The 19,707-nt window shown below is 40.3% G+C and overlaps 1 protein-coding gene across 1 annotated transcript in view; it reads right to left on the reverse strand.

Annotated features, from left to right (window-relative positions):
* The window catches only part of dlgap3 (discs, large (Drosophila) homolog-associated protein 3), an 18,884-nt gene extending 3,517 nt beyond the window's left edge, over positions 1-15,367 (reverse strand). The window contains exons 1-7 of the mRNA XM_017455296.3: positions 14,277-15,367; positions 8,045-8,262; positions 5,473-5,575; positions 4,860-5,076; positions 2,837-3,315; positions 2,573-2,667; positions 249-697 (exon numbers count right to left, since the gene is read on the reverse strand). Of these exons, the coding sequence (XP_017310785.1) occupies positions 249-697; positions 2,573-2,667; positions 2,837-3,315; positions 4,860-5,076; positions 5,473-5,575; positions 8,045-8,262; positions 14,277-15,302 (2,587 nt within the window). The 5' untranslated portion in view covers positions 15,303-15,367. The remainder of the gene's footprint in view (positions 1-248; positions 698-2,572; positions 2,668-2,836; positions 3,316-4,859; positions 5,077-5,472; positions 5,576-8,044; positions 8,263-14,276) is intronic.
* Between the last annotated feature and the right edge of the window lie 4,340 nt (positions 15,368-19,707).

The raw sequence follows: 19,707 nt of genomic DNA on the forward strand, positions 1-19,707 counted from the left end.
TATTAGCATAGTGTACCTAATAAAGTGTTAGGTGAGTGTACATGTGGGGAAATTTGTATGCATGTAAATAAGGGAATAGTGGGTGGGAACTTAAATCCAGCCAGCTGATTAATTAAATCCTCTCAAATCAGCATTCATTTTGATGCTGTACAACAATCTCTTTAATTCTAACACAGAGTAGTTCATTGAAACGCAAATCTGCACTTCTTTCGAAGTGCAGATTTTCACCTCTTTCCATCTTAACTCACCATCATCTGGCAGCTCATTCTCTTCTGCTTCTCGCTCCATGCTTTGGCACCATCCCTCCATCCTCTCCACCTCGGTTTGCAACAAGCGGAGGAAGAACTCTCCATCTCTGAGGCACGGTGAAGCTCGGCCTGAGTCGGGCAAGCTGCGTGGGCCTTCATGCCAACTTGCCACTGCTCGCTCAGTGTGTGTGTGAGGCAGAGCCCTCAGCTCCAGAGCACAGGGCTCAGTGGAGTAGGCGCCATGGTAGTGGTCCCGGTATGCCCATTGGCCCTGTGTGTGCACAGTGGAGCGATATTCCGACTCAGGCTCTGAGGAGTGGCGCTGGAAGGAGCAGCCGAATTGCAGCCCCTTATCCTGCATTGGCACACTCAGAACCCCCAAACCCTCCATCTCCAGATCGGCCTGCACGCTTGCTGTCACGCTGTTGGAGCGTTTAAATCGTGCTCGTCTGTAAAGAATCACGCACATTAAAGAAGCAATTCCTTAATAAAATAATTCATGTATTTGTGATATTGGACATTTGGATTTCTCTTTTATTGTCTCAGGGAATATAGTGTTTCCAATATTCTAAATATTACAAAACCTAAGCGTTAAATTAAACATCCAGAGAAGTTGGAATTTAAAATAATAAAAAAAAAATACAAAGAAAAATATATAGTAAAAATTTTTTTAAAGAAAAATACAAAGCACTGCTCATTTGCTGATCAGACCAATCTTAGAACTGTATAGGTGTGATCTTAATATTCTAGAAAGCATACTTGATTGGCCATCCAATCAGGAACACATAAATACTTCTGATACAAGTAATTGGGAATTGGGAAGTAATTGGTCAAGGTAAAATAATCCATGCCAAAGATTAGCCTCACTGACTTTATACTGTATGACCATAAGAACAACATGAATCTAATTAGAAGGTAATCAGGGAATAAAATTCACTGGAGCTTTAACAATAGCATGAGTACAGCAGGGTCCAAAGAACTGAGTCCAATACCAAGAATTACATTTATTACATCACTTATGAAACACTTTTTGTTTGGTAAAATCCTACATCTCAAACAAAATTCCAAACTATTTTGCACTAATATAAAGTGAAAAATACACTGTTACTGAAAATATGATGATAATGTACAATTCATGCAATTATCCAATTAGCCAATCTTGTGACAGCAGCCCAAAGGTGACGTCAACTGTGCAATGGTTGCTGGGCTGATTTGAGTATTCCAAAAAGTGCTGATTTACTGGTATTTTAACAGACAACAGTCTCTAGAGTTTACACAGAATGGCGAGAGAAAACAACAACAACAAAAAAAAACATCCAGTGACAGAAAAACATTGTTGACGAGAGAGGTCAGAAGAGAATGGCCAGACTAGATCAAGCTGACAGAAAGGCAATGGTAACTCAAATAACCACTCTATACAACTGTGGTGGACAGAAAAACATATCAGAAAACACAACATGTCAAACCTTAAGGCAGAAAGGATACAATAGCAGAAGAACACTCTGTTTTCCAGTCCTATCAGTTAAAAGCAGGAATCTGAGACTATCGAGGGCATGGCTTACCAAAACTGGATAGAAGATTGTAAGAAGACCAGACAATGGTTTTCCTGTTTTAGTGAATTTTATGCATTGCACTTCTGCCACACGATTGGCTTATTGAATAATTGCATGAATGAGCAGTGGTAAAGGTGTCTTATTAAAGTGGCTGGTGAGTGTAGAGAACAGTACTATACAAGTCAGTATTAAATGTTGGAATTAATAATAATTAATACTGCTAACAGACCAACCAATTGAATAAAATATATTGTCACACCTAAAAAAAAAAAAAAGAAGCAAATGGTATTCATTAAATGAGTGGCAGCAAACACAGCATAGCATAACATTATACTCTTTCATTAGTGTATATTTAATGTACTTGTAGTGTGACAGGTCCAGTCAAACATGATCTTGTCTTGATGAAAAGAAAGAATCCCATCTAACTGTATGACCTCATAGTCGTAAACCTGAAGGGGGTTAATGATCCTGTCATATGACACACATGATAATGAGCTTACCAGCCCAGCCTGGATGACTATGACATCTCTGCACACAATGTGGCATGTCACGTAAGGCCTAATTATACCCTCTCATCACACTCTGTGCTCCTTACACATATACTCCACTGCGTGTATGTGTATGTGATTTACACTCCACACAACCCCCATAAATTTCACAGTCCAGTAATCTCTGATTGCAGGTATTACTAGTAGAGTGAGAGAGACTGAAAGAAGCTAAACTGGAAAAAAAAACAAACAAAAAAAAACAAGCAAATGAGAGAACAGATACCTTTTTTCATCCTCTACTTGGACTCCGATGGAGTGCACTTCTCTCAGTGCTTTGCCCTCTGTATCTGAGTCTGACAAAGTCTCAGAGCTATCCACCTAGAAAAGAAACAGAGTGTAGTATACTACAGAAAAAGCATGGGACAACAAATCTAGTCATTTTATTAGGTACGTTTAGTATGCTGCATATCTGCGCTTTGTTGCTCATCTGTTGCATAGTCTTAGCTCAAACGAGTGCAGCATAAACACATCTGTTTTTTTTGCCCACCTGAACAGCTATAGATGGTCTCCATTTGCGCCCTTTGCCTTCCTGCTTTTGCTCCTCCATGCTCTTAACAGTCTTGCTCAGCATGAGGCTGGTCTGAGGAAGGGAGGCAGATTTGCCTAGGCTGCCTCCACCACGCTCCCTCAGTGCCCTTGGCCCTTCTAGCAGGTTTTCAGCTGAGGCGCTGTGCTTGGGTCTCATGGCTCCTGTCCCTCCCACATAGCCAGAGTCCCTTAAGGCTCGACCATCCATGCTTACACTCTCTGTAGAGTTGCTGCTCTGTCTGATGCGCACTGCACCCCCACTTGGGTAGTAACCCCCTCTGGAGCTTTCGCTGAGGTCCACAGAATTACTGTGCAGTTTGGGCCGACTCTGGAAGTAGGCATCCTGAGTGGACTCAGTACTGCTTTGTGCTGTTACTGAGATCATGGGCTTGGACATGCGTGGCGGAAGTGGAGGTGGGCCTTTCCTATACGGGAACACTAGAAGAAACACAAATTGTCTGCTGGATCATATCATTTATAAATTAAAAACAAAAGTTCATTAGCCTTTATAAATGACAAAAACCCATAACGGGCTAATGTTAATGGAATGTTTCCAAGAAAAAAAAGGCACTACTTCTTCCTAACTCTAAAAGGTTTAATGTCTTATATCTACTTGTATAGTTTTATAGTACTGGAGCTGCGAGATTAATGTATCCAACATAATGAAGGTCTATCCCACCCAAAATGTTATCCATAAATACATACAGAAACAAGCTATATTGAAATGAGCTATATAACGAGTCTTTATTGGTCACATATACATTACAGCACAGTGAAATTCTTTTTTCTTCACATATAATTTGTGGAAATGATATTGGTGAAAAAGACATCAATTACTCCAAAGCATTCCTTTAAATAGCTGTTTTGATTATTTAATGTTTCTGGGCATTTCCCGTTATTGTTTGTCATCCCTCTGTATTTTCTGTTACTGCTTATCTACTGCCCATGTCTCATGACTTACAATTCACTGTGGTAAATTTTTAAATCACAGAAAGTGCATTATGAAATGGAAATTTCACAAAAAAGTTAAAGACAGTCTTTTTTTGCCTTGTAAAGCGGAGGCCAAAAAAAGAACCCTCTAAGCTCCTCTCCTCCTGTAACCATCTTCTTTATCCCTGACAGTCATGCTACATCATACTGCCTGTCAGAGTGCTTGGTCACATGGGACCTTTCATCTGAGTAAGGCACATCAAAAGAACGTACATGCAAAACACATGCAAAAATATGTTTCATTCATGGATCATTTTTATTTGCATGAATTCTTACAAAATCAGGGCCTGGTGTGCGTTTTTAAAGGGGTTTGTAACCCAATTACTAGGCAATGGGTTTATGGATATCCACTGTGTTTGTGTGTGTGTCACATTTGGCTACTTCCCATGAAGAAAACCGAAGCTTTTTATTTAAAAACAAAATGAGTAAAAATTTGGTTACTGAAGTCAAGGTTAAGGTGAGATTTGGGTGTAGACATAGCTTTCATTTGTATATTAATAATTATTACAATGGAAAGTCCTCAAAAGGATGTTTGTTTGTGGGGGTCGGGAGGTTTATAGTGGGGTGCATGTGTGTGTGTGTGTGGGTGTGTGTGTGTGTGTGGGTGGGGGGCAATGAACATGCTTTACACTTCACTGTGGCTTTACTAAAGCTCTAAAGAGATTTTCTAATTTAAGCAAAAGAAGAAGATTTAGAGCATAAAAAGGGCATGAAAAGGTGTGTGTGTGTGTGAGAGAGAGGGAGAGAAATAGAGAGAGAGAGCGAGAGAGAGAGAGAGAGAGAGAGAATGAATTTCTTCTTGATATCTAAAGCCTTGAGCTGTTTCCTCAGCAGTGACTGGGTGATCCAAAAACTCATTAAGATCCTCAAGTAATCCCTGTTACTGCATAGAGAAAGCGAGAGCCTGAGGCAGAGATATCTATTTACCCAGACTCTCACCCTTACATACACAATCACACACACACACCTGCACCTATACAAACAACCCTCACCTGCGACACCCTTAATGCTCCCCTGAGGGCCGGACATGGAGAAGACGGACAGGCAGTCGTCGTCTTGGGAGCAGCCTGCTTGGATGGCACGCACATAGCTATGGCTGCGTGTACGAAAGCAACCGGGCAGATCCAAGGCCTCCACGGCCTGCGACTCAGTCTCCCCAAACATGCTCTCACACACTGACTCGAACTGACGATTCAGCGTGTCCCCCAACTACCGATACACAGACACAGTGGAGCAAAAAGGTTATGCTTACATGCACATCTGCAACGTCTACTGCCTTAGACTGTATGAATTATAAGTTAAAAACAAAGACACTCTATTTGCTTTCAGCCTGAGTAGCCTGAGGTAAGAGCAGCATGGAAGCACAGGTCATTTGTCATGCTTTTCAAAAGTAATGAATGACTATGAATGTAGACACTGGAAGTGGAAATAAAATGACATCGGAGAATCGGGGCTTAGCCTTTGTGTTAGAACTCTTCTAGTGGCACATTATGTAAAAGCCTAGTCAGATAGATAATCAACCAGCAGTAATGAGACTTTTATTATTCTTTGGATAGGTGCAATATTACTGTCTGGAACAGTGCTAACTGTGAGAGAGTGTGTTACCTGTGAGCTGGTTAGGGAGCGTGTATAGCTCCGAGAGCGTGCATGTCCTTTCGGTGTGGTACGGCTGTTTGAATAGGAATCTGTACACTGTTTACATGAGTACCTGGGAAGAGTGATAAACAAGTAAATAAAAATCTATCCTACATTTTATAAAAGTCAACATGAGAAAAAAAAGAACACAATGAAAGAGACACTGCTGCATTTTTTCTTGGCAGTACACATATATAATTTGTTATTATATCTACCAGGTGTAAAATTGTGAAATGTGAAAGTCTTCATTGGTGTGGCAAAAACACAGGACTCGACAAAATGTTTGATTTTGTTACTCAAAGTAAAATAATCTGTGTGAGTGGATGTGCAAATCAAACACATCCACTCACATAGATTTCATACTCTCACTGACAGCTTGCATTATGTGATTGAAACAAAGGTAGCAATGCTGGCTCATTGAATTGTATAATCTATGAGTCCATCCATTTTCTTGCAATATGCCAGGGCACAAGAAGACACAATGAAATTTAGGAAAACTTCAGTGAACAAATTTAATTTAAAAATATGTACAACTGTTTGTATAAAAGCAATGTCACATAGTGGATAAGCAACCTACATGTGTTGAATTTGTTCTACTACGTCCGAAAAGAATTCTTATGAAATGGTTGTTTCAAGTTTAAGCGTACTTCTATGTTTTTTAAATATACTGGAATCCAATGTTACTGAAGGTCCTTTTGAATAAATGTTTGAATAAATTGGAGTGATGCTATACTTATTTTGAGGCATTTGACGTAGACCTTGTCTGATATAGTACATTTTGTACTCACCAATAACAAGTACCATACATTTTAAACTGAAATAGTCCAGCCAAATGTTATTAAATATGATTAATAATATTAAAAATAATATATCATATCAATAATACATATTCTAATGTACTGGTCACTAACCCTGTTCCTGGAGATCTACCTTCCTGAAGACTTTAGGTCCAACCATAAGCGTGCCCACCTGACCATCTAATCATAAGAAGTTCTTGATCAACTAAAACAGGGGTGTTAGATGAAACCTGAAGGAACGTAGATCTCAAGGAAGAGGATTGGTGTCCAAAAAAAAACGAATGAATGGATATGAAATGGATGTATGAAATGGATATTCAAATGAATTTATTTTCAGAACATGATGCCCTTCCGATTGAAATATGTCATATTGTGCATGTTATCCACCAGGATTGACTGGCTTGTGACTACGACTACTTGTCTCCCACAGCACTTGATGAGATGGTGGGAAACAAAATGCTGCTAGCGCTGTAGGCAGAGATGGAGGAAAAAGATGGGGGGGGGGGGGGGGCAGTGAAATTGTGAAAAAACAATCATTTACAGTCACTGGACACTTTATTAGGAACACCATACTAGTACTGTGTAGAGCCTCCATTGCTTTCAAAACAGCCTCAATTCTTCATGGCATGGATTCCACAAAGATGTTGGAAACATTCCTTTGAGATTCTGGTCCATGTTGACATGATGGTAATCACGCATCATCGATTCTACCAAATCCCAAAGGTGTTCTACTGGATTGCGATCTGGTGACTGGGAAGTCGACTGAAGAACATTGAATTCATTGTCATGTTCATTAAACCAGTTTGAGATGACTTTTGCTTTGTAACATGGTGCATTAACATGCTGGAAGTAGCCATTAGAAGATGGTAAAGAGATGCACATGATCAGCATGATCAGCAACACTCAAATAGATTGTGGCATTCAAACGAAGATTGATTGGTATTAATGGACCCTAAGTGTACCAAGAAAACTTTCCCCACACCATTACGCCACCCCCACCAGCCTGGACTGTTGACACAAGACAGGTTAGGTCCATGGATTCATGCTGTTGGTGCCAAATTCTGGCCTTACCATCTGTGTGCCGCAGTAGAAATCCAGATTCAACAGACTAGGCTGCATTTTTCCAGTCTTTAAGTGTCCAGTTTTGGTGAGCCTGTGCTCACTGCAGCCTCAGATGTCTGTTCTTGTCTGACAGAAGTGGAACCCGATGTGGTCTTCTGCTGTTGTAGCTCATCCACTACAAGGTTTGACGTGTTGTGCATTTTGAGATGCTTTTCTGCTCACCACAGTTGTACAGAGTGGTTATCTGAGCTACTGTAGCTTTTCTATCAGCTCGAACCAGTCTGGCCATTCTCCGTTGACCTCTTTCATCAACATCCCCAGAACTGCTGCTCTCTGGATGTTTTTTCTTTATTGCACCATTCTGAGTAAACTCTAGAGACTGTTGTGCATGAAAATCCCAGGAGATCGGCAGTTATATAAATACTTAAACCAGCCCGCCTGGCACCAACTATCATGCCATGGTCAAAATAAAAGGGATCACAATTTTTCCTCATTCTGGTGGTTGATGTAAACATTACCTGAAGCTGCTGTTCCATGTTTGCATGATTTTATGTTCTACACTGATGCCACACAATTGGCTGATTAGATAATTGCATGATTGAGTAGGTGTACAGGTGTTTCTAATAAAGTGCTCAGTGAGTTAGTTATGTTCATTTGCTAAGAATTATGAGTGCGTAACTCACTTTGTTGTAGAAGAGCGCTGGTCCATGCTGATGGAACGGCGGAAAGCATCTCTCTGAGCAATGAGTGAGCGTTTTGGTGAGGTTTTGGGGCTGGTGTCTGAATCTGCGCTGTCATCATCACCCATGGCCTTAATGTAGCTGCCGCTGCGCATGCGTCTGCATGGGATCTCTCCTCCACTTTCTAACAATCCCCCTCCACCCCAATCATCAGAAGGAACCTGTCATAAACACACAGGTCAGAGTTCAGTAAAGCGTTCTGTCAAAATAGCAGTAAGCGACAAGCTGCATGTGACATAGTGTAAAAGGTGCTAGACCACTGTGATCAAAACAACTTTATTCTTTTAGTTAATTACAATTGATTAAAATCATCAACTGCCCATTCATATCTTTACAAACCAGTGGTGACGGGGCAAAGAAAAACTCCCTGACATGACCAGACTTGACACCAGAGTGAAAAAGAGAACCCACCCTCTTCTGGGTGACACAGAAAAAAGTGATTATAAATCACTACTCTGCTGTAACTCTAACTGTATACTCTAAAGTCAAACAGTACTAAATGTGTTGAAAGTATGAAATCAATAAACTTCCTAGGATGAGCAAATGAAAGACTTCATAATTACAGCAGCAGCTCTTAGGTACAAGTCTACATTATCCAGGTGAGCTTATCCTTTGAAGACTTGGGCATGAAGTGTTTTTGGGAAATCTTTAGGGTATTCAAGTAGGGCCATTAACAACAACAGAAAGTGAATCACAAGTGCAGAAAGCTCAAAACAGAAGTAGAACATCAGGATGAAACATTGTCATGCTATTCTCATCAGTTCCTTTTACAACAATATATACCAGTGACACTAGAGCATGACCTCTTTTCCTCCAATATGGGGTTCAGAGAAAGTGCATCATGCCATCATACCTTCTTCAGTGACTTTTGTCAGGCACAGGGCAAAGTTGACTTACACACATACACACACTCACATATGCTAGTATTTTGTATGTCAAGTCATGGAGTACTTAAAGGTCATTGCTTTCAAGAGGTGATTCAGTTTGATCTCTGTGTTCCTGCCCCCTACTCTGCCTCTCAGGATATAAAACCTTCAAAAGATTCCAGTGCATCATTTATTTCCATCAGTCTTCATGTTTTGTCCAAGGGTCTTTCTTTCTTTCCATTAGGGAAATAGCAACGTAATCAACAAGAGTTAGCAACATTAATAAACAATCTCAGACCACTAAAATCTGTAACACTTTGCTTTCTCTCTCAGAGTCCTCAATGGCATACCCATACCCCCTCAGCCCCCCCCCCCCCCCCCCCCCCCCCGGGTTTCCATTCAAAAACTCACAAATTTCCCCATCCTACCTGCTCCATCTTGCCTATTATTCTTATATTTGCCCACAGCTTCTGTGAATTCATTCTCTTCAGCTTGCTGCCTTTCGCTTCTTGTGGTCACTATCTTTAAAAATTGCCCCTACTCAGTGACTTGGAGCCCTAACTGGTGAACGTGCACCTCTCTCTCTCTGTCTCTCAGAATCCCAGAAGAGCTAAGTTAGCCCTTATACAGGACATACTGCTGACTCTTAGACCCTCTTTTCATAATGTGAGATTATTGAATGTTCCTTTAAACAGTTTGTAACTGCATTTTGGAGTTTTATTTAAAAATTCACTATGTATGGAGAAAATAAAGTAGTATAGTGCATTAACTATTAACAGTGGAGATTGGAGAATGGTTTAGACAGGGCATGCTGAAAACCTAGCTCTGAAGGATAAACCTATGAAGACTAGTTAGGTAGTTAGCCAGCCTACTAATGTAATTACAGCGGCTTTGCTGTATTTTCTTGGCTCTCTCTTCACTGCTTAGCAACTGTTGCCATCTGCCGTTACTTCGGTCAAGCTTTGAGCACTTTGGCAAATGTGCCAGCTTTTCTTGCGGAAATGTTTTGAATAAGAAGCTACAGATAGGGTCATACGACTTGTAAAAGCAACACAAAGTACCCAGGTGTTGTTTTCTATCTATTTCTAAAAAATAAAAATAAACAAATAAAAGACATGTCTGTCTGCTCAAAGGCAAATTAATTTTTACTGGTTTGTATGGTCGGTTCAAACTATTTGTTCCCTTGAAACAAGTGGAAAGCCAGTATAATAAGAATTGTTCAGGTGAGACCTTTAATTTCCTCTTACGTTCTTACTCCTCTTATATTCTAATTTATAAGTTCTCAATCTTGGAACACAAGAAATTTGGGCCCTTAAATGGCCAAAAAAGGTTGAGCACCTGTGTTGTAATGCATTCTACAGGCCTTGCTCTCCTGATCCCCCAAACTGATATAGTCAGTCTTCTAGTGTCTGCAATAACTCAAAGACTTTGGCCTCTGTTTTCAGCAGCTTGACCTACATAGCAGCAGCTGGGGCCTGATATCAGGCAATGGCCTAACATACTGAATCTCATGAGGAGTAGTAAAGTGATAAACTGTAATGACATTAAATCAAAGGTGGGTTGGCATCCCTTTACATTCTGTCTTAAATCAAGATCTGGTTTATTAAGCAGTGAAACACTAAACTAGCAATTTTAGACAATAATTTGTTATGGATGGAGAGACCGTTTGAATAGAATAAGTATAATCTTATCTCAGAAAAGAAAACCACTACAAACACAATGCTAAACACAAATTATATTTCCTTCCTCTGTTTCTATTCATTAATATCTGTACTTTTACAGATCACATATTCATAATCTGTTCAGTCCTGGATGTCTATATTTGTGTCTGCTTTTGAGATTTTGTTGCTTTTGTTTTGTTGTAACCTTGAAGAATTGACATATAGGCTGTTACTTATGTTTATATTTGTTTAATATACAGGATGGATGCATGTACTATGCATTATGTGAGTATTAGGGAGAACTCATTTACACACACACACACACACACACACACACACACACACACACACACACACACACACACACACATACACACACACACACACACACACACACACACACAAACGTATTTCCCTTTAATGTATCACTATCCATCAAGAGAAGAGTTCTGCTGTGGTTCGCTGATGGAGTGGTAAAGAAGAAAGTGCAAACAGCGCTACCTGCTGTTGCCATAGAAACACTCAGCCTGCATCAGTACCGGAAATGGCAGTTATGAGAGGGGGTGGGACCTTCCAGGGACCCCTAATTTAGCCTGCCCTCAGGATATCCATGCTGCTCCCTAGAGGTTTGTGTAAAGGGTGTGTGCATGTTTGTGTGTGCTTGTGTCCATTTATTTGGGGGTGAATGAGGGTAAGTGCAGCTATACATCTGGAGATTATGGTCATAAGTACATGCTTGATAACTGTTGTGAATGAATGCAAATTAAATAGTGTATTAGTGCTGTATTAAGTCATTTACATTTTTACACATTACTGTAGCTATAACAGTATACCACTTCAACATAAGCTACAGTATACTGGATAAATATTTATTTATGGATTTCACTGATAGAGGTGAGCTTACAAATGGATTGAGCATTGTTCTTGAAGACTATCTGTATCGGAGATAGTATTCCTGTTATACCACAATGATTTGTCAATGATTCCAATTTTTAATTTATTCATGAATAACATATTACTCTTTTTAACTGTTTACAGTTACATTTAATGTTACAGAACATCCATGAGACAGACGAGTTTGTGCTTTATGGTTTTTCTTTTATCATCAACTTCAAGAGAGAGAAAAAAACAGATGCTGATGTAGGAACAATGCTACATAGCTACTATAATATAAGTGATAACCAGAGCTAACTCCCATGTCATGAAATGTACTGACTTTTACAAAATGCCGAGACTCCTTCCATAAATGTTAAATGAATTCTCCTAACAGAAAACACCATGTCAACACGTATATGTTTTTCTTCATTACATAACATTCCATTTTTAATCAGTTTATTATTAGCCATAGATTATGTGGATCGTTTGTCTTACAAGTCAATCTGAATGAGCTGTTATAAGAAAAATAATGTATTAAAATGAATGCATTCATATAAATTTAATTTATATTACAGCTGTAAATATTCAGATCCATGCTGCTGATTCTAGAATTCATCCGCACTGTGATATGTAAGGGATAATCCATGGCTGCATTATGCAATGTGGAAGTGTATTAAAATTGTGTAACGCACACCTAGCCATGGATTACCCCATTTATACCATGGTCACTTGCCAGCACTGACAAGTTAAAGCTGTCATTGATGCTTTCAGTGCAAAATTTGACAGAAATGATAAAATAACAGTTAATTTTCATTAGATATTTAATATACTGGTCATTAGATCTACAATTCTGCCTGCTCTAAATCATACACGGAGATAAAGTAATCTGATATGATTACATTTATTTGAGTGGATTTTAATAACTAGTTATTAGAGAGCGAGAGAGAGAGAGTTACCTTTGTCTGTGCCGTGTCTCTACTGATAATGAAGCTGTGCGTTTAGCTACTGTATGCAACTGTAACTGTATGTTACTATGGTTACAGTTTATAGGTAGTGCACTCATTTAGAACTGTGATTAAACTGACCGGAACTACCTGTTCATTCAACAGTTTCAATGCACACCTTCCAGCCAATCAGAATTGAGTATTCAGACAAACCATGACATAACATTGTTGTAATCAACACACAATGCCTGTTAAAGAAAATCTATCATTTGGGCGTGAGGTCATAGCTCATGCCAGATATACTATATGCTTTTTAAAACTCGAGCACACCAATTTAAAAAGCCTTCATGTGTCCTGGATTTGTGATATGACTGGCTTTGTGTGATGATTGTAGTGACCAGTAGTGTGCTAATAAGCCTATGTTACATAAGTATAGCACTTCTGTTACATACATGATATGTCTTAATTAAATTGAGATAGAAATTTCGCCTGCATGCATGCTCTCTCATTATGTGGTTTATATAAATTTTTTGTTGTGTACATTTCTGCTGTTTGACATTTTGTCATACAGGCCTGATAAAGGCATCAGATTCGACACCTCAGAGTAATAACTGATAAATATAATCACCACATCATTTTTATTTCACAGTGAAGAACTGTCAGTCACTCCAGCTCAAATAACCTGTTTCTGAACACTGCTTAATTCCTTTTGTCAGGAAGGTGAATCTGCAAGTCAATGAGAGCGACAGTGTGACTGTGTCTGGCTGCATGTATTGGTTTTAGCATGAATATTCAAACAGCTGGAGCTGAGCAGGGCTTACTGCCTTGACTGAAGCTACAGTAATACACCGTGCATTTAAAAAAAATATATAAAATCTTCTGAATCAGATTGCATGTTTAAATTGCCTATCATGTACAACCAAACCCTATGATTTGTTCAGACTATACAAAATAATTGGTGGTTTGACACTCCATGATAAGGGTGCTTACACTGTATGTGAAGTACAACATCTGTGGTCTGTTTTGTCTATTGCAAATCCCCAATAGTGTTTTGAAGGCTTTGTTTTTCCTCTGACATTGATCTTTCTGAGTGATTGCATGGGGCTTTCTGCTACCTCGTGAGATACTCACACTCAGCCTGGTTATAAAAGCTGTGTCTATCTCCTGCCATCATGTTCCCCATCCTGCCAGTCATTGTAAGATAATGAGGGAAGGGTGCTGCAGCTCCAATATGTTCTGTCCATACAACATGTCATGCTGTTGAAGTTATTGGTGCCACACACGTTAACACAAATTCTGTAAAATCAGTTCATAAGCCTGCTCTCACTGCAAGACAGTAGGGGTGTAATGATACACACAATTCAAATTCGATATGTTATGAGAGTGTCTTGATACAATACATTTTCGATAGACAAGGTTTGCTAGGTCTCAGCAAAATTTCCACCTCAACTACATCTCAAAAACTTCCCAAAATGAGCTGAAAATAAATGGTATTTCATGACAAATATCCTACTTTATTATGCAGTTTGTTAAATGTATTAACCATTTTCAGACTTATCAAATCGAGAGCCTTGCATTAAATGATATTATATCATACACCTTATCTTTGCACCTCTACAAGATAACTGACCAAATTTTTAACAACTCAGTGAAAGACTGTTAGTGTAATGAATCAGTACTCTGCTGAATCATAATGCACATAACATTACACTGCTGATTGCTCTGTGGCAGCCAAATCAAGTATAAAGGTGGTAAAAGTGTCTCTCATTCACAACCAGAAGTGCACACACACACACACACACACACACACACACACACACAAACTTGCCTGTAGGTAATGGAGATTACGCTCCTTCAACTTGGCATCCAAAGGTACCAGAGCCTTATCATAACCTGATCCTCCTCCCTGAGAGGCAGGATATGCTTCTCTGGCTTGGTTGACTGTCATGGCTGACCACGTGCTCCTCTTAAGAGAATGCCCACTATCTCCTACCCTGGCCATGGTGCTGCAAGCCAGGCACTCTCCAGGAGCAGGACCTTTCACCTTCTTCAAGGTTAGCTCCTGGATGGCTGCGTCGAGGGTCTCGTGACCTGGTGGGTATCCCCGTCCTACCCCCCTGGCTCCAGCTACCAGGAAGCTACTGTCACTATCCAGGTTGTCGTCTGAACTCCACCAGCCAGCTGTCTTGCTGCGGTGGCGTGAGGAGTGCCGGGAATCGTGGCGCGAGTCTCCACTCTTGCTGCGCTCCCGACTCTTGTTGCGGCGGGTTGTGCGTGACTGATGCGTACCTGGGTGGTGGTGCCCTGTGCCATCTTCACCTACACTGCGCTGGCCTCGCTCTCGGTCACGATCTCTGCATCCATTGAGCTCACGCTTGGATGGTGCCTCGAGTGAATGCGACTTGGCGAATAGGCGCTGGACGGAATTCACCAGGTGGCGAATGCGACTGGGACTCTCACTGCGCTGCTCCCCACTGGCTGAGCGCTGGTACTGTAGAGTATGGAAGCCATCTGGGTGTAAGGGTAATTGCTTCTCAAACTGATCGAGCAGGTTAGGAGGGATGCGATGCATCTTTGGGTGCCCATGTCCATGTCCATGCCCGTGTCCATGCCCAGCAGAAGACAAGCATTCTTCGCGGGAGTCATACGGCTGCTGCTGAGTGGAATGAGAGCGTGGGAAAGTGCCTCCTCCAGAATGCGGTAGTGCCAGGGCCTCAGGTGGTCCACCAGGTGGGTAGTATGGGTGGTCTGCATGGCGTAAGTAGTCATGCGTGGCCTCAAAGTCCTCAGGTGTGCAGTGGCATGGCCCGGATGAGTGTTGTGACAGGCTGCGGCTCACCTGGTAGCCCTTCATAGCCGGGCCATGGTGGGCCACCCGGGCCGAGAGCGGGCGCTGTGGGCGCGACAGGGCTGCGCTGGAATCAGCTGCATTACAAAAAAAGGAAAGAAAGATCATGGTTAGAAAATGTTTTCTTCAATGATTTAGCTATGCCCTACATTTTCTTGATTATTTATTTTATGTGCTTCATTCAGTTATTTATTTTTAAGTGCTGATTTTTAAAGTAACATATTCTTTACAATTTACCCATACCACTAAGTTTGGAGACATAATCTCCTGTGAGAGCTACACAAATTCGTTTTGAGTCGAGCGAGCTACTATTGAGAAGGACTACAGTAGTAAACAGTACTAATTTAATTCCTCATTCTCTCATATTTTTCTTTCCAAAAGCAAAAGCCTTCTGTTGTAAACAAGATGTTGTCATTGACTTTCTGCAGTTTCTACCTGCCCTTTAGACTATTACATCTGTCAGTATAAAATACTGTGTACATTTTGTGAGGGTGCTATCAGGATCACACCCACTAGATTTTTTCTCATAATACTGAGTGTAGACATACCAGCTTACAAATTGCCCTCAGTTGTTCAGTGAAAAGTACTGTAAAAAGACTTTCGTCAGAGACCTTTTGAGAATAGGTTATTGTATAATGGGAGAATCTCTATTCCAAAGCTTTGTTCAAGGTGGTGAGCCAATCACACTTTTATTATTTACATTATTAAAGCAGCCGTTGACCCTGAGAAAAGCTGACTACACTCACATCCCAATGCTCGGCACAACTGAGCTCAGTTCGCTAAGCTGTAGCAGTGAGTAATCCCACATCCTCGATTTCTGATTCCAAACTCATTTAGAAGAGCAAAGCATGCTATTTCACTAATTCATCCCATAACCCATTTTATGCACATCACACACAATTCCAACGACTCTTCGCTACTCTGTCCATTTTTGGTTTGTGTTAATCTCGATGAGATAAGCATCACAAAGGAAGACAGTGAGGAGAATCAGTTCGGCTTTGTGTGTGCAGCTCATTGGTGGGGGCACATCTCCTTTAAGTGGCAGGTCCTGTAGTGGCTCTGTTGATTTAAAAGGTGACAGAAGTGGAGGTGATTGGTAAATAGCCTGTTATTGAACATTGCTAGACTGCAGCTACTACACTTAGACAGCTCCATCATGCACATGCTCTCTCAAAGATCATTCGTATTATTAAGTGCTCTATTTAGGTGCATTAGAGGTGTACACTAAGAGTACTGTGTAAAGTAATGAGAGTAAACATGAGAGAGAGAGAGAAGAAGAAGTGCTGTCAGACATAAAGGATAAATAACAGTGTGTGATGTGTATGTAATTTAGAAGAGGCTGCTGTCAGTCACTGTCTCTCAGCATTCTTTTAAATGCCACTTGTCCACAACACTCCTTGTCACATAGCATCGCACCTTATCACTCACAAGGACGGAAATAGAGATTAAGTAAAGAGTGGCGTGAAATAGCAAAGAGATCAAATGCATCTCAAAGGCATCTCAGACAGTCCAGGGACGTCTTTCAAAAGCCTCTTGACGTTTCCTCTGTTCTTCCCCTCTCTCCATCTGTTTCTCTCTCTCTTAGCTATTTCTAGATCCTTGCCTCTGACCTACTTCTTTCACTCCAGTTTATGAGGAACCCTGACAGTCTTTCTAGAATGTCTATCTGAACAGCCATATGTCTTTCCTCCATTTAAAATTTACACTTATTGTTCTGTCCGTTCTCTTTGCTCACACTCACAAGCTGGAGCTACTGCTTTGCTCCACCTGAGCGTGCAAACACCATATGGGGTGAACCACAGAGAACACACACACACACACACACACACACACACACACACACACACACACACACACACACACACACACACACACTGCATCACATATGGTATTATTGCACTACATTGTAACGCATATATATCATGTTGAATCATTGGCTGCCCTACATATAACTTTCATACAACTGATCATTTATCATGCATTGTAATATTATCTCACAAAAAGGATTGACTGGTACTGCTAGGTAAGAATTAATGGACCAATGAGATGAATGTTCAGCCAGAGAACATGCAATATTTTTCTGTCTAAGCAATGACAGTAAAATCTTTATTACGAAATGAGTTTATCTTGAAATGTGTGATTAGAGGTGGAGCAATGTGTAATGAGCGTGAACTGAAGCTCAGAGTTTTCCAGAAATGGCTCATTCAATAGGCAAATAAGTTTAGTATTTTTCCCCTGAAGCATATCAGTATGTAACAACGATATGTAAGAAGGCATTAATTAGAGGGGGATCAGTGGAGCTTTAGTTTATGTACATTAAATGACAAGGAATGCTGTGCTCCTATAGCCTACTATAATTTGATGGAACAGTAAATAATAGCACTACATAATGATGATATAACACAAATACCAAAATTGTGGCAATTTAAAATAGCAATTTAAAATCTAGTCCTAATTAATTAAGGACGGAAACAGATATATTTAAAATGGAAGATTCTTTGATTTATGATGTTTTTAATTGGAAATGGTAGAGTCTTCCCTTTTGCTTGTTTCTGAACTGAGACATTTCATGACAGAGACATTTAATAGAAGTATGCTGGCATTACTCATGGGGGCCAGACCCATAATTTGAAGGTGTGTGGTCTGCTGTGCCACAGTGACCCAATCATCTGGGACAGCAGGTCTGGTCTTATGAGCAGTGAGCACAGAGGACCAGTCAGTAATGTCAATAACAGGTGGAACTATGGCCTGTTTGGACAGAAAGGGGCTATCAAAACACTGTTCTGAGAGATGTGGTGCAGTGTCATCCATAACAATGACAGCAGTGGAACAGCATCTGTAGATATAGCCAATCCTACATCAACGAATCCTGTCTCAAAAACATCTGTTTCTGCCCTGTATATGAACCATATTCAACAACAGATTGACTTCCGTGCTGCCATAGGTGTTCCAAATTATCAGATCCACCTGCTTGTGAATTTGTCAATCCCTGGGCATGCTGCGAGACAGTGCATATGCTGCCTGATTGCATTGGCCCACTAGGTAGGCAGCTCTTAAAAACAGAAGGTGTACATCTGCCTACTTCTAGAGCTTGTTCACCCATGTCAATATCATTTGCAATTTTGTGCACCCTTGGTGGTTGATGTAAAACACCACTGTTGTGTTGATGGGTCACACTAGTACATGTGAGCTAAACATTTTGCAGCACTATTGTGAGCTCAAGTATGCGGAAGAGGGCAGATGGCACTTCCGTCTAAGTGTGTTAAGCTGCAGTGTAACGTAGGAGTTCGAAAAACATGTGGTTGGCTGGCTTCACATGTCTCAGAGGAAACGTGTTAGCCTTCACTCTGCCTGCTTGGTAGCTGTTGTATGATAGGGGAGAGTTGGCTGGTGGGTGGGAATTGACAGGTGAACAAATTGAGGAGAAAATGGGGAAAAAAAGGCTTGCACGGCACATGAGCTGAGTTTCATGCTGATGAACTGCACAGTTGGACTCTTCTCTGATTGACTTTCAGTCCCAGAGCTTTTACATGTGAGAGCAGGAGCGCTGTCTGGCTCATCACCTGCTGTTACGACTGTCCACACAGCAGCCTGTCATCATTCAAATAGGCGAGTACCAGGAAACTGTGAAAAACTGTGTATTTTGTCTTCTAATGTCCTAATTACCTAATGTTTGTCCATTTACCCTCATTAAATAAAGGCTACAGAACTCTGTAGATACATTTGTAGCACAAAGTGGGCTGTTCCAATGTAAGCCAATGTAATCTTTTTCAATACAAATACATTTTAATGTCCATATTTATAGTTGATCTAATTCATAAGACTAAGGTGATCTTGAGCAACAGCATATAGTACTGCAAACTGCTTTATGAAGACACCACAGAGCACTGAAACATACCAATTCCCAGGTAACACTTTAGAATACAGATCCGTCATTAATGATTAACTACACAGGAAGAAATGAATAATTGAATATAAATGAATAACTTTCTAGTAAATACGATTAGCTAACTAGAATATCTGATAATGAATTATTAAGCAATAGCACACAGGTGAATGTGGTAGTTCAGTGTTAGCTAATCAATAACTACTATTTCTTTCATGCCTCCTGGAGGACTATTAAGAAACTATGTACAGTTTCATAATTAATGCAAAACCGCTACTGTTAACAAATAGAGATTTTGGTAAGCTGTTTGTGAGGGACCAAGGCAGTCAAGGCACAATGGACACAGTTTCCCAAAAAGAGAGTTTAATGAATCAAAATATATATTTACAAATAAATATGTACTATTATTAACAGCTTACCAAAATCATAAGTCTGCTATTACCTATTGATTATGTAAACAATCTTGTCTATTTGTTAACAGTAGTGGTTTCTCATTAATTATGAAACTGAATATAGTTTCTTAGT

The sequence above is a fragment of the Ictalurus punctatus genome, chromosome 24 (genome assembly GCF_001660625.3).
Source record: "Ictalurus punctatus breed USDA103 chromosome 24, Coco_2.0, whole genome shotgun sequence".
Classification (NCBI taxonomy): domain Eukaryota; kingdom Metazoa; phylum Chordata; class Actinopteri; order Siluriformes; family Ictaluridae; genus Ictalurus; species Ictalurus punctatus.